This window comes from Nelumbo nucifera, chromosome 1 (genome assembly GCF_055504915.1).
Source record: "Nelumbo nucifera cultivar China Antique chromosome 1, China Antique-T2T, whole genome shotgun sequence".
NCBI classification, from domain to species: domain Eukaryota; kingdom Viridiplantae; phylum Streptophyta; class Magnoliopsida; order Proteales; family Nelumbonaceae; genus Nelumbo; species Nelumbo nucifera.
Genome location: NC_142649.1, coordinates 155,849,265 through 155,875,559, shown reverse-complemented (window position 1 = coordinate 155,875,559; position 26,295 = coordinate 155,849,265). Strand labels below are relative to the sequence as shown.

The following is a 26,295-nucleotide window of genomic DNA, read 5'->3' as shown; positions in this document are numbered from 1 at the left end:
ACCCTTTAGCTACCATAACTGCTAGTGATGGTTGTTTGTCGCCGGCAGTAATGGATGTTAAGTTGCCACCAGGTGGATGGGGAGAGAGAGAAGGAGAAGAGAATATCTCGTCTGCGACACTCAAGGGAGAGGAGAGGAGAGGAGAATAGAACAATGTCTCGTTTTGATTAACTAACAGCGTGAAGCATCTTGGAATGCTTCAACTGTTTACACGATTTGATGCATCCTCCAAATGCGCGAACAGTACCCTGACTGAGGGTGCCTGAACTGAAGCCGAACTCTTTCTCTCCTCCATTCCTCCATCATCGTCCCCTACCATTCACAGAAGCAGGGAACTGACTTCCTCTCTCCGTTGAGATTTGCCATCATCATCGCCCCAATCCTCCCTATTTAGTCATCATCGGCTCATCGCTGAAAGTGGATACTCCCCCCCCCCCCCCCCAACCCACCAGATCGTCCAATTCCGCCGGCCTCCACTGCAACTCCTCTGTTTATGTCATCCCTACTTCGATTAGGTAGTACTGTACTAGAATGGAGAGGGAGAACGAAAAACCGATGTTTCTGGCCCTTTTTCCCTATGAGTTCCCTTAAAGGCCTTAACCCAAATTGACCCACGAGGGTGGATATAGGCGGGTTTCGAAGTGGATTAGGGTCAAAATTGCCAGCCCCACAGAGCCAAGTTTGAGGACAACATAGAAGTATAAAAGCAACCTTGATGAATCAACCCTAGTACTTTAATATCAGAACAAGGATATTCCTTGTACACCCATTCTTCTCAGTTGTCTTGATGATGATGTGTACTACATAGATTTCAAGAAAAAAAGCAGCTGATGGAATTGGGGAAAAATATAACCAACAGCCAGGATCGATTCCCCTAACAAATTACAATGAACGTACATGGCGATATAAATAACCCCTAAAATTGCAATTGCCCATAAATCTGGGTAGCAATTGTTCTACAAAAGAGGAAAAAGACAAAAAAAAAAACAATTATATGAAAAATCTAGACAAAGAAATTGATCCATTTCCTCTTGCCTTGACATTTGCTGCCTGCACTTCCCAATACCTGCAGAAGAAAAGAAATGTGAGCTATTGTATTAATAACGAACATAATAGAATGAACAGAGATAGAGAGAGAAAGAGATGGAAAAAGCGCAAGTACCGGCTGTAATCAGTATATCCACCAAGGCTGAGCATTTTGTATCAGCGGCCCTTGCAGGAAGAAACAACAGCTTGCAGTGGCCCTTCATAAAATTAGCCACCACTTGTATCTACATATCCTACTATATATGAATTCATGATTTGTTCTAGACAATTACAGAGAGAGAGAGAGAGAGAGAAAAAAGGCTTATTGACAAATGATTCTATGACCCTAAAATAAAGGCATGTACTTCAGCCCAACTAGAGACCGTATAAAGAATGCCCGATAGCCCTTTCCAATTGGAAGAGTCACCTTCAATGAATTCTCTCTGCTTCTTCACCAAACCAGAGAACAATGGAATAAAAGATACACCAAACTGACTCCCCACTTTCCTTAGGCTTGAGCTGGACCCAACCACAATGCCTACATCTGCTTCAAGCAGGCAGAGTAAGTCCCCAACTGAGTCTCCGATGTATACAGATAAATGTTTTCTATCATCATTGCGGTTCTTTAGAATATCCTTAAAAGCTTGTAGTTTGTCCAAGGGAGACTCCATCTTCGGAACAATTTCACCCGTGGAAATGGACTCTTCATAAGTGAACTCATTTGCATGTATGCTCATAACATCAAGACCACCTGGTTTAAAAGACAAAAAAAGGTATTAACCTCATTATTTTTCCATCAATACTGCAATGGTAAATAAAAGGTACAAGACCTGCCCAGTTGCCACATCTGTCATAACTGATCACTGGTCCTGTCATGCACAGCATGTAATCTTAATTTCCCTTAAGACCAAAGCTGACATGACGGGCTTAGTCTGGAAATCAGGCTTGGCCATCATAGAATTCCAATGTAGTGATATCCCCAAGGACTCAGACAACAGCTTTCATATATAAATTAGAATTCAGATATCATGGAAACAGATAACCAAAAAGTGCAGCAATTTGGAATGTACTACTGTTTCTTGATCTTTGGCCTGTGGAAGGGATGTGGATAATACAATAAGTTGAGTATCACATACCTGTGGCTAAAAGGGCTAACATTAACCATAATGCTCACATTATTGATAAACTAGTTATTAAACCAGTTTAGTTTATGTTTAAGCCAAGCAATAAATGATTTGTTTACCTTTTATTTTGAACAAAATGATTGGTCTAAGTAAGCCTGAAATGATAAATGAACGTCTTTTCTAATAGCAGAAGTTAAAAGCAATTTACAAATGCCCCCTATTTACCCCTTGTTTGGCTAAACAATCAACCAAAGCATTTGTTAACCTGCCAGTCCTGCCCACTTTTGTACTTGCATTCATCTGTGCAAGTCACTTGAAACAACCAGATAACAGATTCTGAGTCCTTCAACCACCCTGCTACAACTTTTGAGTCTCCTTCTATAAGTAGAGGCGCCACACAAAGCTGATTTGCAATCTGCACTCATTGGATAGCCGCTAGTAATTGAGCATTTATAGAGTCTCCAGCTCCCAACGGACCCGAGAAAAGGATAAAATATTACCAACCTCATTTTTTAGGACCCACCTATCCCAGACGGGCCTGGATTGTCAATGACAACTTCCACAAAAGTATAGTTTTACATAGCCTACAGGAGGAGGTGTCCAAGTCACCGGTAGTCTGTTCTTTCTGGAAAAGCAACTTGCCACAGATGACCAATTTCTCCACAAATCATCAAAGGAAAATTGACTGGATAACTCCTGAGTTTTTAACCAATGGATTACCCTATTCAGCACAATCCTTTATCTCTTGTAGTCTTCTCTCCCTATTCACACTATATTTTTTTATTCAATTTTAATTGATCAATCCAATAAAATGAAGTTATAAAAAAACTTAGTTTTATATTTCAATATGTTTTGGGAATAAAATAGCAATAAATATTAAATGATCAAAATGAAGTATCAATATAAAATCATAAAAAACATATTAACATCTTCTGTTTTGGCTTTTCAAGCAACATAGTTCTAGAAAATCCGCACTTACAACCACAGTTGCAACAAAGAGTTACATGGCAAAGAACATAAAAATACAAGCCCAGCATAGCAAGCAAATGACAAAGTAGAGTTCGTTAGGCTCCACAGTTCCAATGGTGAAGAAGAATACCTGATGAAAAGGTTGACCTAATAAGATCACCACACCAACAATATGAAAGTATATGCACATCTGATTTCAGTTGTTCATTCTTTACAATCTTTTGGAAGAACCCTGTACAACCATCTTGAAGTATGAGACGCTCACCAGCCCGCTTTATGTCTTCTACATTCAAACCCTTCAGCACTCCTGACTCAATCACTCGTGCATTTGCGCGCTTTTCAAAGTCTGAGAGTTGTTCAAGTGCTTTACACAGACCATCATAGTTAAATTCTTCCACTGCAATATCACAGGAAGTTGGATGTGTAAATATAATTACCAGTTGAGTGGCTCTACCATCTCAGTAACCTTTTAGCATTTCTTTTATTACAGCAATTCAAAATTTGTAAGCCAGAACCATGGAAAGGATGGAGAGCATGGAGGGGCATCCATATGCCAGAACATCGATTTAAAAAACCGGCACAGCACAGCACATGCTTGTCTAATTTTAGATGCATTGTTAAGGACAAACACACAATGACCAAAATGATCTGATAGATTCAAGAATAACCTCATTTTGTTTAATTATTATGTCTCAATGTAGATTTGGGGATAGATGGAGGAGGAATGGAGGATGCCTGAGGTCAGGACACCATTCAGTATAAGTAAACAGTTTGGCAAAGGACTCTTTCTTGCTAAAAGGGGCCCAAGATTGGGAAATCCATTATCATCCTTCTTATTCACTTTAGTAGTGGATCTACTTAGTATGGTTATTATCAATGCACATCACAAATGTGCATTTGTTAATAAAATGTTTTTAGAAGGTTACTAATTTGAAAATCAAGTAGGGGAAGAGTGTAATAGTAGGGATTAACAAAGATGCCCAAATTATTGCTAGTCATGTGGGGATTTTAGGGTGTGTGAGCTTGGAGTGGCCCATGAATTACCTTGGCCTACTATTAGGTGGCATCCCCATGGTCCGTAAGATTTTGGAACCCTATTGTTACCCACTTTACAAAGTTGGCTTCCTTAGAAAAGTATATATCAATTTTTAAAACATAGAGGCATGACGTGAGGTGTTTCACTGCATAGAGGCATGAAGTGTAGTTCAGAACATAAGAGGCATAAACCTCCCAAGCACGAGGTCTAAGCCTCCTTAAGAAGAGGTGGTCTCTTGATGTCATAAGGAGAAGATTATGTATAAGAAAGGTGGGATGGCGAGGTTTTGTCAGAGTAGGGAGGGGGATGACAAAAAAGAGGTGAAGAATGGAGGTGCCAGTTCTAGGGTGCTTCCTTGCAGACCTGCTCCAATGGCCAGAAGCCCCAATTTAACAATTCTGGTCAACCAAGGTTTGAGCAATTTTTTTTTCTTTTTCGACAATTAAGACTTTTGGGGCATAGAATAGCAGGTAGAACTTACTTATCAAAAAAATAGCAGGTAGGACTTCAAAACACAACAATCAATTAAGTAATGCACCTACTCATCATACCTTTCTCAGAGTGCATCATGCTCTCTATACATTGTTCATACTCTTCAGTATATTGCCTGGAAAGAACACCCCATGTATTCCTCAGATCAGCTGATGACTTCCAAGCAAGCATGTTTTCAGGCCCAACCTGATCAGCTTTGGGTGCACTAAGTATTGCAATCTCCGCCAGAATAGCAGAGGAGTCAACAACAGTGCAAGTCAGATCAAAATCAGAAAATATAATAAGTTGATATTCTGCAGGATCATGTATTCTGGACAAAGGGACTATAGTTCGCTGAGTGATCGGTTGAGCACAAAAAAATTCTATTTCAAGCTTCATGGCCTGATGATAAAGCTTTTCTATTACTTCAAGCTCTTCTCCTGTCAAGGAGACACTTAGTTTATCAAGCAATTCTTCAGTTTGCAGAGCCGATGCCTGAATCCACTCATAAACAAACAGATACATCAGAAACAAATACAAATTAAAATACACAATGTGTGATCAGTAAAATATGACACAAAAGCAAGTGATCAATGATTACTAATGAGACAAACCTCAAAAGCTTCAGAGGAATAATTGTCAATCCATTTCTTGTAGGGGTGACTGCTCCCATTAGTATCAAGAAGTGCCAGGAGCTCCTTACCCAGAAATGCATATAGCCTCATGCAAGGTGTCATTGCACCTAGTGTATAAGCAGCAACTTTTGTTTTCTCAAAGGGAGTTGCAATTTTACCAGGAGCTTTTAATCCTTCAACTTTCCCAGAGGCTGTTGCCAACAAGAAATCTGTGTACCTTAGTGTTGCAGAAGTGGAGGTGCTTTCATTTGTAGGATCAATACCCCATTCCTGCATAGATGATTCCTTTTATATATACTTCTAAATAAATCATAACAAAACAATATATGGATGATGGAGAAAAAAATTATAAAAATAAATGATAATTTTTTTGTGACAGTATGGGTAGGGAAGCCACCCTGAGAAATTGGATATACCGTCTCTAAAGCTGACATGAAAATAAAAGAAGCATGGTGATACACAATAGAGATACCATTTAAGGTGGTTTTGTTGTCTAATTGACCCATATGCCCAAAAATACCTAGAAACAAGCAGCTACAACTTTTCTTTGTGCAAGGTCACATATTATATCATACACTTAAAAGGAACTTGATTGACCAACCCACCATAACCCAAACATGGCACAAAGGGCATTGATCAGTACTCCAACCTGGTTTATAAGTCAGTTAAGGTCAACATAGGCATACCTGTAGTTGAAAACAGTGTTTTCAATCCACCATTGACCCAGCCCGTAGGATTGTTTGACCCATGAACCAGTCACAATTCAGATCTGGGTTAACCTAAAACCCAAAAAATGTTGAAAAAACATTATGTGGACCTGGGTGGTTGAACCATCGACCAACTTGACTCAGTCAGTCCAGGTCAGTTTTTAAAACACTGGTTGAAAATGGATGGTATTAGGGTAAGGAAGAACAGGGTACGTGAAATTTACAAAACATTAGAAGTCAAACAATTATATGAATTTCAAGTTGGTCTAGTACTAACTGCTTTGTTTTCTTTTCAACATGCTTATTAGGAAACTTGTGATTGTATACATTGCCTGCACTACCCACATCAGCATGGTAACATACAGTAGTGATGTCGATTTCATAATGTGCCAATTTATTTTTCAAATCAACTCCAGTGAGTTGACTATACTAACAATTTTTTTTTAATATTAAACTTAATTAAACTTTTTTTTATCAATAACTCTGAAAAGATTAAACTTAGTTAAACTCAGCATATGTAAACACCAAATTATAGAACAAAAACTAAAATGGCAATACAGATTAGAATACCAAAAGCCAAAAAAAACCATTACCAGGATGTTGGGTAACAATATCTACACCCATATATATTTATCAATACATATATATATACACATTCATATACCCATGTTGATGTCCTAAATTTGGTGAAGAGACATATCCCTACTTCCAGTAATAATATCTACAGCCTGTACCCAGGCCAATTAGGGCAACAGCATACCCAGATCAAAATCAATTGTCACAGATTGAATGACAAACAGAATCAATTGTACATGAGATGTTCCAAACTTTTCTTTCTTTTTTTTTCTTGTTAACAAAGAAAAAATATATAAAACCTAAGCAAAAATCTAGTGACATCAGAACAACTTCATGACAGAAAGTGTCAAATCAAAGATGACCAGATGATAAGGTTCCCAGTAGGGATGCAAGTCGGTTTTTGCCTGATTTTAAGAATTCCAACTGCATCGAGCTTGGGTTAGGGTCTGGGTCAATTGAAATTCAACAAATTTCCAACTCAATTTAACCCAAATTGCACCACTAGTTGCCACCGAGGTCAATTGTGTGAATGGAATATCTCCACCAAAATTCTTCCAAAACTTCACACTATTTCAAAACCACATCAAAATGAGTAGAAGGATGGGGCAATGGGTGCAACTTGGGTAGCAAGAACTAGCCTAAATTTTAAGAGGCTCCTGCCACCTTGGCCTTAATCCCAATTCCCAACTATATAGGCTACAAATATTCCTGTCATGCCATTGTGCTCTATCAAGAACCATATTTTCTGTCAAATTATAAGATTTTATCAGAAAAATCATTGTTAATATTATATGTTGCTTCATGATTCATAAATCATAATTGAGATACCCAAACAGGATTCCATACAGCTCTTTTTTTGGGAACTGCTACTTTGAGTTCACACCATAATAAGTTTGAAGAATCTGTAAGATAAATTTTAACAACAGCCACAAACCCTTGAGTGCTTATGGGTGTCCAAGAACAACATATGGTGTCTGAAATGTTCTTTAACAGCCACAAACTCGAACTGCTCTCCCTTCAACCCCTAAATCTGCTCAAAGAAGACAGCTGGTCCTGGACTTGGAGTACAGATGGCCTCTTTTCAGTCAAGTCATTTGCCACTCACATGACAATGAGTACTTCTGAAGATAATGCCTGCTTCCAGAATCTGGAATCCAACCTCTCCCTCAAAAATCAATGCTCTAGTGTGGGCTGCAGTTCTAGACAGGTGTTTAACTAAAGCCCACCTATGTAAAAGAGGGGTTCACATCCAGGACCAGAGGTGTGTGTTATGTGGTCAAGGAGTGGAAGATAGCAGTCATCTGTTTCTACACTGCTCAATTTCAACTAGGATGTGGAATCATTTCCTTGGTTCGGTGGGTCTTGCCTGGTCAATGCCAGCTTCGGTGAAGGAGATGTTGTGGAGTTGGGGATTACGGGGTTTATCAAAGCTTGCTTCAGTTGTGTGGATGTCTGTGGATGTCCATTCTGGCTGCAGTCATCAGCACCATTTGGGCAGAAAGGAACAAAAGACTATTTCAAAATATCTATAAGGATCCGGAAGAAATGATATCTATTTCTTTTGGAAGGCTGAATTTTTGGGTTTCAGCTTCAAAGGGAATCCAGACTGCTGAGTTGGGGACTAGGCTGAATTGTAGAAGCCTATGCCATCTGTAATTTTGTTATGTTTGGGTTGTTTCCCCATCTAAGGTGTTTAGTTGGGGGGCCTTTGTACTAGTTTTTTCTATCAACAAAAATTACATTACCTTTTCTCAAAAAAAAAAAAAAAAGATAGGCAAGTATTGCTAAATAACAAACAATAAGAAGTTTATTAGCACAGTATGAGTATGTAACTCACAACCTTGCACTACATCTTTTCAAATTCATCAAATCAAACTGCTAAGTGGAAAATAAGCAAGCTTTCATCTGCCCTAATTTAGAACACCTATTACACAAAGTATAATCCCTTTGTAATTGTTAACAATGCAACTATATTAATTGCTCAACTTTCTTTTTTCCTCCCAATAATTTCTTCTTCATCTAAAAGGAAAAATGCAATCTAATGATAAACTGTATTTTCCTCTATTATGAGCTTAATGACTGTTCACACATGTTTATCTGAATAAATGATTACTTCCCATTCATATGATTGAATATAAGTTCTCGTGATTCCGCCAATAAAATTAGAACCTTCCACAATCTGAAATTTCCTCTGGGCATACAGGCCTACTTTTCTTCACTTAATTGCATCTAATTTGGCGTTAATATCAAAAAGTGTAGTTCGATCTCTACATACAGATTTCAACATCTAAATGTATAATTAATTTTAAGGAGGAAAAAAAGAACAAGACCTATGATAACCGAATTGTCGGCTTTTGTAGATGTTATTTCAACCAGAGTCGGAAATTGTCAAATAGTTAACCTATGGACGCAAACGGATTTGGTCCCTTTCCAAGCCCCAATAGTTCCAAATCCATTAAGATAAATTAACGCGTGCTAATCAATTAGATTTCCGATATGTCCTACCATAAAAGGAATTTGGATTATTGATCCTACTCTTCAATATGATGCAACAAGTTAGAATCATCACGGCCGGAATTTTCCATTTCCTTTGATTCTTTCATTCTAGTGGAGAAATGTTGCAAGAGTAAACAAACACGGATGCAAATGCTTTAAAATAAACGCATGAAAGTAGAATAAAAGAAAAAAGAAAAAAAATCAGTAAGCTTACTCGAACAAAAGAATCGTGCATTTTAAGCTCCTCCATGACGGATTTCCTCAATTTGCAGATCGCAGATTTGTCTTCATCATCGTCCGCACACTCTTCCGCCAATGCATAGCTAACACCAAACCAACGATCGATCAAGGTCCATACAAACCACCATGCATTAAACCCTAAATAAGAACCCGGAACCGGGAAAAAAGATTACGAAAGAAATCCTTTATAAACTCACGCCTGCGCAAAAGCCCTAAGGAAATGCACGTCTTGAGCGATATAATGGCGGAACGTCTCCAATTCCAACTTGCCAGACGCCAAGCAGATGACGAAAGGAGTGTACATCGCGAACACCGATTCCCTCCTGAATTTGATCCAGAATCGCCTCGCTATCCCTTCTCCATCAGTGGCTGCCACCACACCCATCTTCGCCGTCGTCGTCGTGAATGTCGTCCGATTCAAATCAACAGAGCTCGAACAGTGCTTACGCGGGAATCGAATACCAGAAGAAGATCGGAACAAGGATGGAAGAGGATCCAAGCGACCAAATCTGAACAAAGAGGCGGAAATGATTCTCAGGCTAGCGTTGTTGCTCGGATTCAAGCAGGGACGCATCAATAACGCCGAGAGAGAGAAGAAGAAGAGGAAGAAGAAGAAAGAGAAATTTAAGTCTCTTTACACTTGTATTTATAGATTCAGTCCCACTTGAGAGAAACGAAAGAAACAGAAAGTAGAGAGAGAGAGAGAGGGACGGCGGCCGGCGGACTTTACTTAAATCGAGGGTGGCCAGTCGCGTGAGTCGTGACGGAGTAAGTGGAGGGCGGTCGTATATCGGAACGAGTCGGCAGTTAGATGTCACAACTCACAACCCACGCGAGACGACACTACTCGTCTTCCTTACTCATCTCCGTTATTAGGTGGGCTTCTCAAATGACTCCCTACTTCCTATCCTATTCCAATATCGTACTCGTATCAATTTCATCCTCGGAAACTATTCCGATCAGATGGATGTGAGAGGTGATTCTACTGCATTATGCTGAATTGTGCAACGTGGATAGGATTCCTTTGCTTTAATGGGGGTGTATTGGGTAAGGCGGGTACTCGGTGGCTTTGTGGGGTGAAGAAAAAGTTGGAAAATATATGGTTGAACAATTGATGGAGTGAAGGGGGGTGTAGAGAGGAAGCTTTTAAGTCAAAAAGGGCAAAAAAGATAATGAAAAATTTGACAACCTTTATTGACTCGTCTATGCCTTGGATAGTTTGGATTAGGATATGACTTTAGCACAAAATGGGGTTTCCTTCTGGACGGCTTTTTCCTACACGGTCCATCCAAAAGTAGTGCGCCCCTGTATTGATGTAGTTTGGATTTGCCGTTAAAGACTTTATATATGGTGCCATTGTGTATCTCTAATGCAAAGGGGTGATTAGGCCTGTTCATGGGCTGTGCTTCAGGCCTGATTTTACATTACATCGGGCTCGGGCTTTAGGCCAGGCCCATTCAAATTTTGGTAAAAGTTCAAGCCTGGTCTATTAAAAGCTCTACTCCCCACATATAAACGTAGGGCTTGTTAGGTTAGCATCCAATTTAAGTAATAAACAAGCAAAATAGCATATACAATCATCAAAATTTTCAATTATTTAATTTAAAACATGTAAATAATACATAAATTATTAATTATCCTTCACATGAGATTCAAAATATTATTAAATTCAATACATAATATTTAAGCATGAGACTCCTAGTATATTGGTAATTTAATTATAAACACTAGGGTATTTTAATAAATTTATTATGTAGGTTGAGGAGGATCGAGTTTTGTCTAATATCATACCTTACCTATACAATGGTTATAGAATTCCAAAACATGTCCTTACCCCAAAGTCTATTTTTCAAACAAAAAAAGAAGCCCCACTTGACAAATACCCATTGAGTAGGGTAGAAATTGTCATCCCTAGCTTTCAATCAAATATGTCTACATCTAATATAGCTTTATTTTGCTCCATACTTAGAAGTGGATATTTCCACTTTTTTGCAATGAATGTTAAAACTAGTTCATTCAACATTCCAAAAAACAAAACAAGAGGTGTAGCCAAGGTTTTTAAAATCAGACCGGACAGGAAACCGTTTTGAGGTCTGATTTTCAGGTCAGATGACCCGCTCGGACGAAAAAAAATAAACAAAAACAACCAAAAACTGTTGTCCAGGTTCACATTTTAACTGCCCAGGTCAGTGGTTCGTTGATCAAATCAACGATTTTTGGGTGAAACAAAACCGACCAAGTGACTAGCTCCCGGTTTTCTCGATTCAACCGTCCAGTCCAGTTTTGGAAACAAGGGTGTAGCCTTATCATTAAAAAACAATGGAAATTTGTAACGGAGCAAAAAAAAAATTAAACAGTCCTGTTAATTTTACACGTTAAAGGATGTAACATGGATGGCTGCACCGTATAATGTTAACAACGATGTCCATAGAATTCTATTAACAGTTAGATCCGAAATCCAAAAGATTTCTAGGCTTTATTTAAAGAGATATAGTGACCAGTGAATTTTAACAGATACTACTTATGGGACTGGCAGATTTTGTTCAATGTGAGACAGGATAAGAGATGAAGTAGATATGGATGATGCGCAATTCATATGGGTTTGACTATGAGATGGATATCTGTATTGGCAATGTCATCCCTCTATACAGCTGAAAATGAGGGTTATGTTTTTTGTTGAGATGTATTGGTATCCATCTAAATCTGAATTTTAATTGTCATCTTCCATGATTTAAGGGTGTGTCTTTGTGGGAAAAAATTATGAATTATATGGAAGGATTACTCAATTCAGCCATGAATGTTTTGCAATTCATCATTAAGTGCAACAAATAAGATTTTGCCAAATAATTTTGAGCAAGATGTATCCTTGGTCAAATTTAGGAGATATTCACCAATGAGTCTCAAATATGCTCTCAACAAAAACATGTTCCAACACGCTTTCAACATGATTTTATAGTTATGCATTTCAAACATGTTTCTTATGATTTCATCAATGAGTGCAAAACATGTTTGAGATGTGCGACTATAAATCATGTTGAAAGCGTGTTGGGACTTGTTTTGTTAGAAGCAGATTCGAATTCCTTGCCAATATGCAAAATTTTGTTTTTTAAAACAAAACACTGTCCATGTCAACAATATTTTACTAGGATGGAATTTGCTCTTGTTTTAAAAAACAATGGCAGGCATATTGGTGAATACCCCCTTAATGTTGTCATATTTGCATTGTCAAACAAGCTTCTTAAAATCATGCTGAAAAGTGTGGAATCTAGACTAGGGAGGGGTGGGGATTTTTTTTTTTTTTATAGAATCTAGGGCAAATGATCAATGAAAAAGATTGATATCTAATGTTCAAAAGCTTCATAAATTGAATACATTACCAACCACAACCAAGAGAGAAGCTTAAGCTTGGATATATGATCTCTATGCTCCCTAACCCTTAAGCTATTTTTTTATCAATAACAAAAATTATATTCATTAAACAAGATTCCTAGGCTCTTTATGCCTATCAATAGGGACTTGGACCTACCATTGATTGGATCCAGTGATCCACACAAGGATTGCTTAGTGCTTAGACCAAAAGATTTATATGATCAAGGAGCCAAGCCATTTATAATGCAATGAATCACAATTTTATTGAACAATGGGAAATTATAAGTGTTCCAAAAACAGTTTAATTATCATACTAGCGGAGAGGCCCCTGCAAGTGGAAGGTTAAATATTTACAAAAAAAAAAAAACATGTGTAAATAAGGGTGGGAATAAGTGTGTAAATGAACCAACTCATACCAACCTCGATCCCAATCCAACTTAAGAAACAAAAAGATTATTTTTCTCAAACTCGGGTTGGGTTAGGGTTGACATTAACCCATCTAACCCGGCCCAATTTGCAGCCACATCTTTGTCTGGACAATCAACATTACGTCACAGTCCACCAAAACAATAATCTTCACCAACATCCATTTTATCATGCAATATGTGGGGAACCCACAACCACTTCTATGGGAGGGACGTCCTCTATTGTTCTGAACTTCTGACATCACCCAGGCCATGGATCCCACAACTACGACCAATGGGGGTGGATAGGGTTTGGAAGGGGCTCAGAGCCTGAGACTGAGGGCTTGTTTGTTTGCTCTGACATCTGATATCTAAAAGTGCAATAACTACATTAAGAGGTATATTGGTATTGGTGAACTTTTCTTTCCTCTGAAATCTGAATATAGAGAATATTGTTCTGAATTCTGAATTTTGAATTCTGAAAAATGTCAAATGTCCAATTTGACCCCATATAAGAAAACTTTTATTTATATATATAATTCAATAAAGAAACAATATTAAAAATTATTATAATAAATATTACCTGATGTGGCGTAATCCGGCTGCTTCCTACTGGATATGATTTGCCTGCTAGCAACGACGAAAACTGGGGTGACCTACAAGAGAGGAGTCAGAGATCCCGGGGCGGCTGACCCGACGGGGACACTCTGATGAATAAGTTAGCACACAATAGTTGTAGTAGAGAGCTTGAAGATGATGAATAGTGAGTTTGAGAGCTAGAGAACAAAGATTACGCATAAAAACATACATTCGCCCCTGGGGGGTGAAGTCTTTATATATTGGAATCCTGACGGGTTAGGTGGAGTAGGTTGTTGTGTCAGATCCGTTACCGTGTTAGTTGGGAGTAACGTCTCCTACGGTGAGGTTGGCCATCATCATCTAAACCGGGGAGTGGGTGAACTAATGTAGCCGTTACAAAGTACGGTCCCGAGGGATGCAGAGTACGGAGGTGCGTTCCTCGAGGTTGCCATGCGGAGGTCGATCAGAGTAGGAAGTGGGCTGCTCACAAAGTGTCGGGCTGTTTGGTGGCGAGCTGCTTGAGTTCGCATTTCACAAACTAGATCTGCCCTGAATGCCGAAGTGCTTTAGTACCGAGGTGATCTTGCAGTGAGGTAGGCATGTTCTGTGGTGGCTCATCTGTCCGAGCTCGACCTGTAGCAGACTTGGGACTGTTGTCTTGCTCACGAACTGATACCGGGACAATCTTAGCCCGAAGTAACTTTAGTTCGGGGTACTAGCGTACCTGAGGTTGCTTTGTAGCGAGTTGATCTATGCTGAGCTATCACCCGTGTTGAGTCATGTCCACATGTCGATCTGATCATGTCGAATTGTCACTTATGCCAAGTCACGTCCACATGTCTCTGGATTATGAGGTTGGGCCAAATTCCCCATCATCAATTGCCCCCCATTCCCCGAGGTAGGGGTCACGACCCAGTGCGGGAAGTTTACGACGTGACAAGTGGATTTTGGCTCGAAGTCTAGGCTGCTCTATCAGATCGCGTGCGGTTTACGCGTGGACATCACACGATCTATAGACTCCGCGGATGCTAAAAAATGCGCTAAATTATTTTCGATCTTGAGGGTGTGCAACCGGTTTTCTTAGGAGCCGTTGGATTGCTTTGATCTTGATCGTTGCTTCTTCGATACAATGGCTATAAATAGGGAGACCCAAGACTCATTTCCTTCGCCACAAGCTTACTAGTCTTCGATCTAAGGTCGCGCTTAGCTTCTTTAGCTTGGGTTTTCTAGTTCGCCACTTTCTTCCAGTTCGGTCGTCCCTCTTTGGTGAGTTTCCCTTCGCTTTTCTTTTTAATTCGGTTCAGTTCCATGTCTTCCTCTAGTTCTGATGGTCTTTTAGATGAGGCCGAGGGGGGTACCTTGGCCCAGATTGGTAGCCGAGATGAGGCTACTTCGGGCTCAGAGGCAGTCCGTGGCCTTCCTAAGGTACAGTCACCCTGGGAGGCGCGAGAGGCCTCGGGTAGTCTGGCATCCACTTCTCATCAAGGTCGGGTACCGGACAACTTTGGCCCTTCAACAATGACCTTGGACCGGCTCCAAGCTTTAGTACGCCAGTACAACCTCCCGAGAGAGTTCTCCTACAGTCTCCCCTTAGCTAACTTCCCTTGGGAACACGATCACAACGAGATTGTGATTTTTGAAGAGCAACTCATGGTTGGTCATCGTCTTCCTTTGCACCCCTTAATTGTAGAGGTCCTGGAGTTTTTCGATATTACCATAGACTAGTTACACCCGAACTCCATCCGCAATGTAGTAGGGACCATTTCACTTTTTTATGAGTACTGTCTTCCCCTCAACCTCGAGATCTTTTTTTCTATTTTGTCAATTAAGAAAAACTTTTTTTGTGCTCTTCCCGAGCATATGAGAACCTATTACCTGTCTCCTCGCCCGGGCTATAAGCTTTTGCACGAACTTCCCAACAGGATCCCAGCCTGGAAACGGGATTACTTCGTGGTCTATAACCCCGAGGGGTGGCCTTTCCCAACCCATTAGAGGTCGGCCATTCAAGATTCTGGTGTTAGAATAGACTTGAAGACAAGGGAGACACTCAAGTCTTGGGCGGAGCTCGGCCTCATCTGCGCGAACTACCTTGCCGAAGATAAGCTCATGCAGGCTGGCTTGAGTCCTGGTAGGTCGCCTTGGGTTTTTTGCTTTTTTAAGGTTTTGATTAGTTTGTGGCTAATCTTATTTTTTATTTTTGCAGTTACCATGCCGGTCAATGCAAAAAGTCACTTGAGGAGCTCCCAGAAGGGGAAGAAGAGGGCTACGAAGAAATCGTACCAGGAGGCCGGTCTTTCATCTGAGGTCTTAATCGTGGAGCCGGTCTCCACTGGGCCTCCCCAGGAAGAGGTCCGACCTACTGCTCCCAAGGCGGTTACGAACGAGGACCACCGTGAGGGAGCTCGCCACCAAGAGTCGGAGAGTTCGTCCGCACCAATGGAGGCGAGTACCGCACCAGAGAGTACTCCTCTGAGCTCGCAAGAGAGCATTATGAACCACGTGCTCGCCATGCGTAAGATTCGGGATGTCGTCTTCCACGACGAAGTCGCGAGGTGGGCGGAGATGTCTACAGGCCAGCTTTTGGGACTAATCGCCAATAACTATATGGCGGTAAGCATTCTGCCTTTTTCTTCTCCCCCCCCCCTTTTTCTTTTTTTCTTTTTTTTTTGACAGACCTCAGTTTTCTTTTGGTAGGCTAACTCTGTTGGTCACGTGCTGGCCTACCAATTGGCAATTTGTTCAAAGGAAGCTCATGACGCCAAGACGGAGGTGCAGAAGCTCCACCGCGAGCTGGACCTGACTCGGGGTGAGGTACTTAGAGCCAAAAAGTGGGCTGAGGCCCAGAAGCAGTTGATCTTGACCCGGGAAGGGCAGATCTCTGCGCTGGCTGATGAGAAGGCGCGGCTTCGACGAGAGGTCATGAACCTCGAGGCCATGGTCAAAGAGCGCATTGAAATCTTCGAGACCGCCATCGCAGAAGAAAGGAAAAAGACCATCGAGAGCTTCAAGGAGTCCCCGGAGTTCGAGGCTTTGCAGGTTGAATACGGCTCGAGCTCCTATTGCTCTGGGTTCAAGATGTGTCGGTACCTGGTCCGCCAGAAATTCCCCGATCTCGACCTTGGTGGCATCACGATGACAGGCTTAGACTCCGGGGTGGCCAAGACGGTGGACGAGGAGCCCGACTCCCCAAGGGAGGAGAGTGATGACGAGGTTGAAGTGGTGGACCCCTCCGCGTGATAGCTTGTTGCTCTTTTTCTCTCTCTCTTTTTTTTTGTTTGAATTATGGATGTACACTCCGGGGCCATTGAGCTCGGGTCATAGTAAAATTCCTGTACTTGAACTTTTTCATTAATGAAGTATATTGTTTCTGAGTAACCTGAGTGCAAAATAATTCCAAGTGAGAGTGAGCCCCGGCCTAGGTAATTTAATGTGTAGGTTACCCGAATTGTCGAGCTACCGAGTAAGATAACCACTAAGGATAACCAAAATAAAATTTGCATGTGTTTCACTCCAATTCTGTGTGGATTACCCCGAACCGTCGAGTTACCGAGCTTGGTAACAAGTAAGGGTAACCAAAGTGGAATTTTTCCAAGTGTTTGTTGCCCCGAGCTGCCTGCTATGGCTATCAGTAGGGGCAACATCACGTAATGTACTCCGCGCACGGGCTACTTGCTTAAATGCTGGCTTGTCCTCTTCAGGCCCGATCTGTCGAAGTTTTTGTTAGTTTGGTGTTTTTAGCCCTTAGGCCCTGGGAGTGACTTAAGGTCCACTCTCCTTGGGTTTGCCCATGCCGAGGAGGCAATTGGGACTTGGGGAGTGCCGAGCTTCTTGTGAGGTGTCGGACTGACCGGGTGTCGAGCTACCTTTGAGGTGTCGAGCCGACTAGGTACTGAGCTCTCTGCCAGTTCGGTACCTTAGCCCTTAGGCTCTGGAAGCGACTTAAGGTCCACTCCCAGGTTTTTACCATGCTGAAGAGGCGACTAGGTCTTAAGCAGTAACTTAGTCCACCCTCCAGGACTTTGCCCATGCCGAAGAGACGAATGGATCTTATGCAGTAGTACAACCCTTAGGCTTTGGGAGCAACTCATAGTCCACTCCTGAACTTTGCCCACGCCGAAGAGGCAACTAGGTCTTGTGCTGGTGCCGAGGTCAATTGTTAGCTTGGCCTTTGGTCTTTTGGGGGTGTTTCTGCAGTTCGCTCCTTAGTTTGGTAATCACAGGTAGTATCGCCTGAGATTGCTGATATTCCATGCTCGAGGTACTGATTTTTCTTGGGTTTCGAGTTCATACGTACATTCCCCAAGTACCCACTTTACTCGGTAAGGACCTTCCCAGTTTGGTCCGAGCTTACCTACACCGGGCTCAGGCACCATAACTTTCTGAAGGACTAAGTCGCCGACACGAAAGTGCCGCTTCTTGACTCGGGCGTTATAGTACCGAGCTACTCTTTGCTGGTAGGCTGCGGTCCAGATGTATGCGAGGTCCCGTATTTCTTCCTCCAGGTCGAGGTTGGTACGGAGCTTGTTATCGTTTTCTTCGTCGTCGTAATTCTCCAAGCGCAATGTAGGTATCTCGATCTCGGCTGGGATTACCGCTTCTATGTCGTAGGTGAGGTTAAAGGAGGTTTCACCTGTGGCGGTCTTGACGGTAGTTCAATAGTTACATAGCACGCTAGGTAGCTCGTCCACCCATAGTCCTTTAGCTCGGGCTAAGCGGGCTTTTAGTCCACGGAGTATAGCAATGTTCGTGACTTCTGCTTTCCCATTTGCTTGAGGGTGTGCCACTGAAGTGAAATTCTGCAGAATCTCCATCTCGGCACACCAGTTTTGAAACTTGATGTCTTCAAACTGCTTTCCGTTGTCAGAGATAAGTACTTGAGGTAGTTCGAAGCGGCACACTATACTCATCCAGAATAAGTTTTGTATATTTCATGATGTGATTGTTACCAAGGGTGCACCTCTACCCACTTTGTGAAATAATCTACTCCTACCACCATAAATCTCCTCTGTCCTGTCGCTGGAGGGAATGGTCCAAGGATGTCAATTCCCCACTGTGCAAAGGGCCAAGGGCTAGTGAGGTACTCCAGGTCGGTAGCAGGTTGATGATGGATGTTGGCGTGCCTCTGGGCGAGAGCCCTGCCCCCCAAGTGTCCTCCGTGCAGGCCTTCATGAGTGTTGTAGAAAACGAGCTCAACCTCTGAAGGTTGCAAGCAGCACAAGTAGGGGAGCGTGTAGGATCTTCGGTACAGCTGTCCGTCTATCATGATGTACTTGGCCGACTGTTGCTCTACCCTTCTGGTCGCTTTGTGATCTGCGGGTCGGGTTCCGTGAAGTAGGTAGCTCACGAGTGTGTCAATCCAGCTCGGCTCTGTTTGTGCAATAGGAGCGACCTCTTCTTCCCTCCCAAGAATGCTGAGCCGAGGTAAGTTCTCTATGTACACGGTCCTCATGATGTTACTGCTCGTGCTGGCAAACCGGGACAGAGCGTCGGCCTCAACATTCTCGGACCTTGCGATCTGCCTGATGAAGTATGACTAGAAGCTGCGTAGAACTTCCTGGACCTTAGCTAAATAAGCAGCCATGGTGGGGTCGCGAGCTTCATAATCACCGATGACCTGGTTGACCACGAGTTGGGAATCGCTACAGATGATGATGTGTTTCGCTTGTACCTCTTTCGCCAGTGTGAGTCCGGCTAGTAATACTTCATACTCTGCTTCGTTATTGGATGCCGCAAACTCAAATCAAAGTGCGTACTCCAACTTCATCCCGCTCGGTCCGTGCAAAACAACGTCGGCCCCGCGTCCTTTTTGATTGGATGAGTCGTCTACATGGAGGATCCAGGGCTCCTCGTCCCAGATTGGCCTTGCTCTAACCGGGGGCGGTGTCACGCTGGTCAAAGCCTCATCTTTGTGTTCGAGGGCTGCGGTGCTGAAGGTGCATTCTACAACAAAGTCAACTAAGGCTTGGGCCTTGATCGCTGTCTGAGGCTCGTATCGGAGGTCATACTCGCGAAGTTCGATGGCACACTTCGTCAGTCACCTAGATACCTTGGGCTTGAGTAAGACTTGCTTCATGGGTTTGTTCGTGAGGACTATGACTGTGTGAGCTTGGAAATACGGGCAAAGCTTCCGAGTTGTTGTGACCAGTGCGTATGCCAATTTCTCAATCTCTAGGTACCTGGTTTCGGCATCCTGCAAAACTTTACTCACATAGTAGATAGGTCGTTAGACCCGATCTACTTCTTTTATTAGTACAACTTTACTCGTGGAGAGGTACAACTTTAAAACATCACCCTCCTCGGGTCGGGTCAGAACCAGGATATTAACTGGGTACTTAATTCAGCTCGTCGAAGGTGAGCTGGTATTCTTCAGTCCACTCGAAGTCTTTACTTTTCTTGATTACCTTGAAGAAAGGCAAGCAGCGATCTGCCGACTTGGACATGAAGCGGCTTAGCGCGGCCATGCGGCCATTTAGCCTTTGAACTTCTTTCAGCTTGCGATGTGGCTTCATGTCCAGGATAGCCTTTATCTTTTCAGGGTTTGCTTCGATGCCACGTTGGTTCACTATGTAACCTAGGAATCTACCCGAGGTGACACCAAAGACACACTTGTTGGGGTTCAGTCTCATACTATACTTGCGCAGAATTTCAAAAACACATTGCAAGTCACTTATTAAATAGTCTGAGACCTGGGTTTTGACGACCATGTTGTCTACATAGCATTCAACCTTATTGTTGATCAATGATTCAAAAATTTTGTTGACAAGTTTTTGAAAGGTTTCCCCAGCATTTTTTAGCCCAAAGGGCATGACCTTGTAACAATATAATCCTAGCTCGGTTACAAATGTTGTCTTTTCCTCGTCAGCGGGGTCCATCTTGATTTGGTTATAGCCCGAGTATGCGTCCAGAAAACTCAGCAACTCGTGCCCTGAGGTCACGTCCACTAAACGGTCGATCTTAGGGAGTGGGAAACAATCCTTTGAGCAAGCTCAATTCAGGTCGGTGTAATCGACACACATGCGCCATTTACTGTTGGCCTTTTTTACCAGAACTGGGTTAGCCACCCAGCTCGGGTAATGGACCTCCATGATGAAATCGGCTGCGAGGAGTTTTCCGACCTCCTCATCAACTATCCACCAGCACTCCGGGACGAGATTGCATTTTTTTTGTCGAACTGCCCTGACTAAAGGATCAGTATTCAATTTGTGAGCTATTAACTTGGCATCTATACCAGGCATCTCAGTTGCGGACCATGCAAACACATCTAAATTTTTAAGTAAAAAACTTACCAACTGAGAGCAGAGAGGCTCCTTGATTGCTACTCCGATCTGTAAGGTCCCGGCTGGATCTTCTGCTGAGGTAGGGATGTGGATCGTTCCTTCGGTTGGCGTAGTTCGCTCCTCGAAGTACTCTACGGGTCTTTCTAGCTCAAGGTCGTCCGCCAGGTTGGCTTTCCCTTTGAGGGCGGCAACGTAGCACTTGAAAAACTCGAGCTGGTCGCCTCGCACTGTCCCAACTCTGAAGTCCGTGGGGAACTTCATAGCCAAGTTGTAGGTGGACACCACTGCGCGAAGCGTGTGGGTGATGGGCCAACCTATAATGGCGTTGTACGGGGAGGGAGTTACGACCACCAGTGGAGTGCTAGACCAAGCGTAGATCTCCATGAGTACTAATATTCACCCTAAGGACCTGACTTCCTCTCCGCTAAAGCCAACCAGTGGAGTGCTCGTCGGTTTGAGGTCACCTTCTCGGAGTTGAAGCTTGTCGAACGCGTCTTTGAATAGGATGTCTGCTGAGCTACCGGAGTCGACCAGGATACACTTCACATCGAAGTCGTTGACCCACATCTTTATCACCAGTGCATCATCATGGGGGTATTGGACCCCTCGCGCATCATCTTCCGTGAAGAATATCGGGTCTTCGGGCCTGGGCCGCTTCGGCGGATTCTACTCTTCGCGCTCCAGTTTGCGGGCCGAAGACTTTCATGTGGCCGAGGTGCAGCCTGCTACTATGGATCCACCGGTGATCGTGTTGATCATCCCGCGGATCGGTCTCTCCTCGGGTGGCTATCTGTGCGGTTGCTCGTTGTGCTGGCTGCTGGGCTCGGGAGCATCTCTCCTTTGCTCCCCCTGTCGATCTACCTGGTTTTTATTACTTCTTTGTACAAATTTTTTCATATAGCCGCGACGGATGAGCTCTTCGATCTCGTCGTGGAGTTTTTTACAGTCCTCGGTACTATGACTGTGATCTCTATGAAAGTGACAAAATACACTTTTATTTCTAAGGGTCGGGTCCCCCCTTAATCAGGGTGGCCACATCACAAAAGAAGCGTCATTGATTGCCATGAGGATTTCCCCTTGCTTCGCATTGAGGGGTGTGAAGCTCGTTCTCTCAACCGGGGGAGCTCGGGGGTGAAAATCCGACTTGTTCCCACCCCTGGTTGGGGACTTGCTTTTCTTCCTTTTGCCGTCACCGTTGTTCGAGCTGCGGTCTTCCCTCTTTCTTTTCTCTGTTGGGGCTTCGGTCTGTTGGTTCATTTCTTCCTCGGTCCCGATGAACTGATCGACGAGCTTAAGGAATTTTGTGATGTCTTTGGATTTGTTTGCCATCACATGCCATTTGAATTCCCTATGGGTGATTCCCTTTTTTGTTGCCGCGAGTCTTACGGTGGGGTCCAAGTCGAGGATTTGGAGGCAAGTGTCGATGAAGCATTTGATGTAGCTTCGACTCGACTCTCCTACCCTCTGGACTATACTAAGAAGAATTTCTTGTGACCTCAGACACTTCTTACTGGTGATGAAGTGCGAGGTGAACAGCTATACGAGCTGCGCCCACTTTTTGACTGTCCCCAGTGTGAGGTTTCTGTACTAAGTGCGAGCTACCTCCTTGAAGGTCGTGGAGAAAGCAATGCACATGCAGGCTTCGTCAGCCCCAGCGAGGTGCATCTAGAACTGGAAAGAATCTACATGATCATTTGGGTCGAAAGACCCGTCATACATATCCAGGGGAGGGACCCTGAAGTTCGTCGACATTGGGGAAGCCAGGAACTCGGAGGATAGTGGAGAGGGTACAGAGAGGAGGGGAGCGGTTTTTGTGATTTCCGAGCTTACCCCCATCTTACCTTTGGGCTGCTCAGGTCGGCCGGGTCCCGCGGGCTGGCTTGGATTTACAGTGCGAGGTGCTCTAGCATGTCTCCTTTGCTGCCGCTAGACTGGCTCCGCAGCAATGCTACTGACCTCCACATTGTTAGATGGTGCCTTGGTCGGGAGTGATTCGGACTGTCGACTACTACGAACCGAAATGCCTTGTCTGGAGTCCTCGACTAGGACCTCGAACCAGTTTCTTGCAAGAGTTCCTTCAGTTTGCGAGGGCCGAGGTGGACTAGTTCTGGTGTGTCGAGTATCTCTCGACCTGCTTACTTGCTAGGAGATGGGAGGAACAACTTGTTTTTCTTTCCTGTCGCGAGACGAAGCCTGGGAGGCCTACCCCCGGCAGGGACGGCTATTTTGGCGGCGAGGCTTGCTCGGGGTGATCGGGCACTGAGGTGGGGTTGGTTGTTGGTTCTTCTGCAGCGGTGGGAACTGCTGCTAGTACATATGGTGCAGGACTTGTTGTTGGTACTGTTGGAACTGCTAGACCTGCTGCATTTGGGCTTGGATAGCTCGCACACAGTATACCAGGTCACTTAACTGGCTCGATCCAACTCTTGGGGGAACTACAGGGGTTTCAACGGAGGTCGCACCCACTACAGGAGGAAGTGGGGCATCCATAGGCAGGGTTGGTTGAGGTATATTAGGTGTTGGAATCCCATCCGCAGGGAGCGGTATGGTGAACTAGCGTACGCAAACAGTGGGGAACTGAGGTTGCCCCCGGAGACGTTTGCTTCGTTGTGCTGTCCGCCGTTGCTGGAGGAAGCCATGGATTTGAGTTTTAGGTTTTCGGAATAGATATAAAAGGCTTTTAGTAACGAGTATCCCATAGACGTTGCCAAATGATGTGGCGTAATCCAGCTGCTCCCTACTAAATATGATTTAGTTGCTAGCAACGACGAAAACTGGGGTGACCTGCAAGAGAGGAGTCAGAGATCCCAGAGCGGCTGACCTAGCAGGGACACTCTGATGGCTAATTTAACACACAGTAGCTATAGTAGAGAGTTTGAAGATGATGAATAGCGAGTCTGAGAGCTAGAGAGCAAAGATTACGCATAAAAACATACCTTCGCCCTTGGGGGTGAAGTCTTTATATACTGGAATCCTGACGGGTTAGGTGGAGTAGGTTGCTGTGTTAGATCCGCTACCGTGTTAGTTGGGAGTAATGTCTCTCGCGGTGAGGTTGGCCATCCCCGTTCGAACCGGGGAGTGGGTGAACTAATGTAGCCGTTGCAAAGTACGGTCCCGAGGGATGCAGAGTACGGAGGTGTGTTCCTTGAGGTTGCCATGCGGAGGTCGATCAGACTAGGCAGCGGGCTGCTCACGAAGTGCCGAGCTGCTTGGTGGCAAGCTGCCTATTGGCAATCTACTTGAGTTTGCGTTTCACAAACTTGATCTGCCCCGAATGTCGAAGTGCTTTAGTACCGAGGTGATCTTGCACTGAGGTAGGCATGTTCCGTGGTGGCTCGTCTGTCCGAGCTCGACCTATAGCGGGCTTGGCACTGTTGTCCTGCTCACGAACTGGTACCAAGACGATCTTAGCCCGAAGTAACATTCATTCTTTGTAGCGAGCATATCTATGCTGAGTTGTCACCCGTGTTGAGTCACGTCCACGTGCCGATCTGATCATGTCGAGTTGTCACTTATGCCGAGTCACGTCCACGTGTCTCTTGATTATGAGGTCGGGCCAAATTCCCCCTCATCATTACTCAATATTAATTATTACTAATTAGTATTAGTAACTAATTAATAATAAATTAATGATTAATTCATTAATTCATTAATTACTAATTAATTATTTTATGATTCATTAATACTTATTATTAATAATTAATATTTATTACTATCAACTATTTAATTATTACTTAATTATGAATTATTGTTATTAAATAATGAATGAAATATTATTAATAATTAGCAATAAATTAGTAATTAATACTTAAAATTAATAATTCAAAATCAATTAATAATTAATTCAATAATTATTTATTTTTATGATTAAATAATACATATTATTAATAATTAGTATTTTTATTAATAATAATAATAGTTAATTATTAATAAATAATAATAAGTAATAATAATAATTATTATTTTTGATTAATAACTATTATTAATAATTAATTAATTGTTAGTAATAATGATTGATTGATTGATCAATAATTAATTATTACTTAATTATGAATTATTATAATTATTATTAATTAATGGCGTATTATTAATAATTAATAATTAATGAAACTATACGATGATAACTAATATTGTAATTAATTAATTTATTTTAGAATATTACTATAACATATTGATGCGGCACAATCTGGGCACTCCTAGCTGGCTAAGAGTTGGCTCCTAGCTGTGACGGACGACACCTAGGAAGAAGAGGAAGGTGAAGGGTTCCCGGGGAGCTCTCCCGACGGGAACACTCCGATGGCTAAGTTAAAACTCTGAGGAAACTCAAAGAAAACACAGAGAGTTAAGAGTGCTGAAAGTGCTAGTTTCAATACCTTTGCTTCGTGAGGGTCGGGGTCCTTTTATACCGGAGCTCGGTCACATCAGGTGTAATCGCCACTACCCTAGCCGTTACTGCCAAGGCAGGGGTGGCAGGTGCAGGCTGCTGCTACAGGATGCTATTGCAGGGTAGGAACTCGTCAGGCGTGCCATGTCTTTCAGAGACGGCAGGTAGAATGCCGCCTGGCAAGGGATCTGAGCACTGCCCCCGGATCTGGCAGGTACGGATGTCAGGCAGGCACGGATGTCAGGCAGATCTCCCTGCAGTCTGCCGAGCTACTATGCACTGAACCACCTGGGGCAGGTTTTCCTTTCACTGAGGTGTCAAGGTACACCGAGGTGCCCGCACTGGAGGCGAGCCTTAAGCAAGTACAAACAGGAGTATCGATAGTGCTGTGCCGAGGTGTTTCTCCCTCGGGACACTTAGCCAAAAGTTGGGGTGCTTCCTTCTTAGGAAGGGAGAGCTCAGAGTCCCTTAGGAGGAGGTCGGGTCTCAAGAGGAGCTCGGGGTGCTCCACCCTCAGGTTTGGGGTGAGCTGGCCTTGCTTCTCGACAAGCTGTCACACCCGCCGACCTCGGCGAGCTCGCTGCGCCGAGTAGTGGCTAGGCTGTCACGCTGAATTGTCACTTATGCCAGGTCATGTCCACGTGTCCCCACGCTACGAGGTCGGGCCAAATCACCCTACATCAATTGCCCCCCACTCCCCGTGCTAGGGGTGATGACCTAGCGCGGGGAGTCTGCAATCTATCGGATGGATTTGGCTCGACGTCCAAACTTTCTTGTTTGCCAGCTCACAGGTTGGACCGGTTTTTTGCTCGGTTCTTCTAGGCACAGCTCGGGTCGTGTACGGTCTACGCGCGGACGTCACGCGAGTTATAGACTTCACGGACGTTAATAAACGCGGTAAACACATTTCACCTCGAAGGTCGCGCAGCCGGTTTTCATGAGGACTGTCAGATCGCTTCGATCTCAACCATTGATGCCTGCGTATGGTGGCTATAAATAACG

At 43.4% G+C, this 26,295-nt stretch overlaps 1 protein-coding gene across 1 annotated transcript; it reads right to left on the bottom strand.

The window, feature by feature from the left end:
- Window positions 1–699: 699 nt before the first annotated feature.
- LOC104602750 (bifunctional TH2 protein, mitochondrial-like) lies at window positions 700–10,158 on the bottom strand. The gene is made up of 7 exons (XM_010266543.3): window positions 9,478–10,158; window positions 9,255–9,363; window positions 5,241–5,531; window positions 4,707–5,121; window positions 3,250–3,516; window positions 1,163–1,777; window positions 700–1,066 (listed from the first exon to the last, which is right to left on the bottom strand). The coding sequence occupies exons 1-6, from the start codon at window positions 9,852–9,854 to the stop codon at window positions 1,365–1,367; spliced, it is 1,872 nt and encodes a 623-aa protein (XP_010264845.1). The 5' UTR covers window positions 9,855–10,158; the 3' UTR covers window positions 700–1,066; window positions 1,163–1,364.
- Between the last annotated feature and the right edge of the window lie 16,137 nt (window positions 10,159–26,295).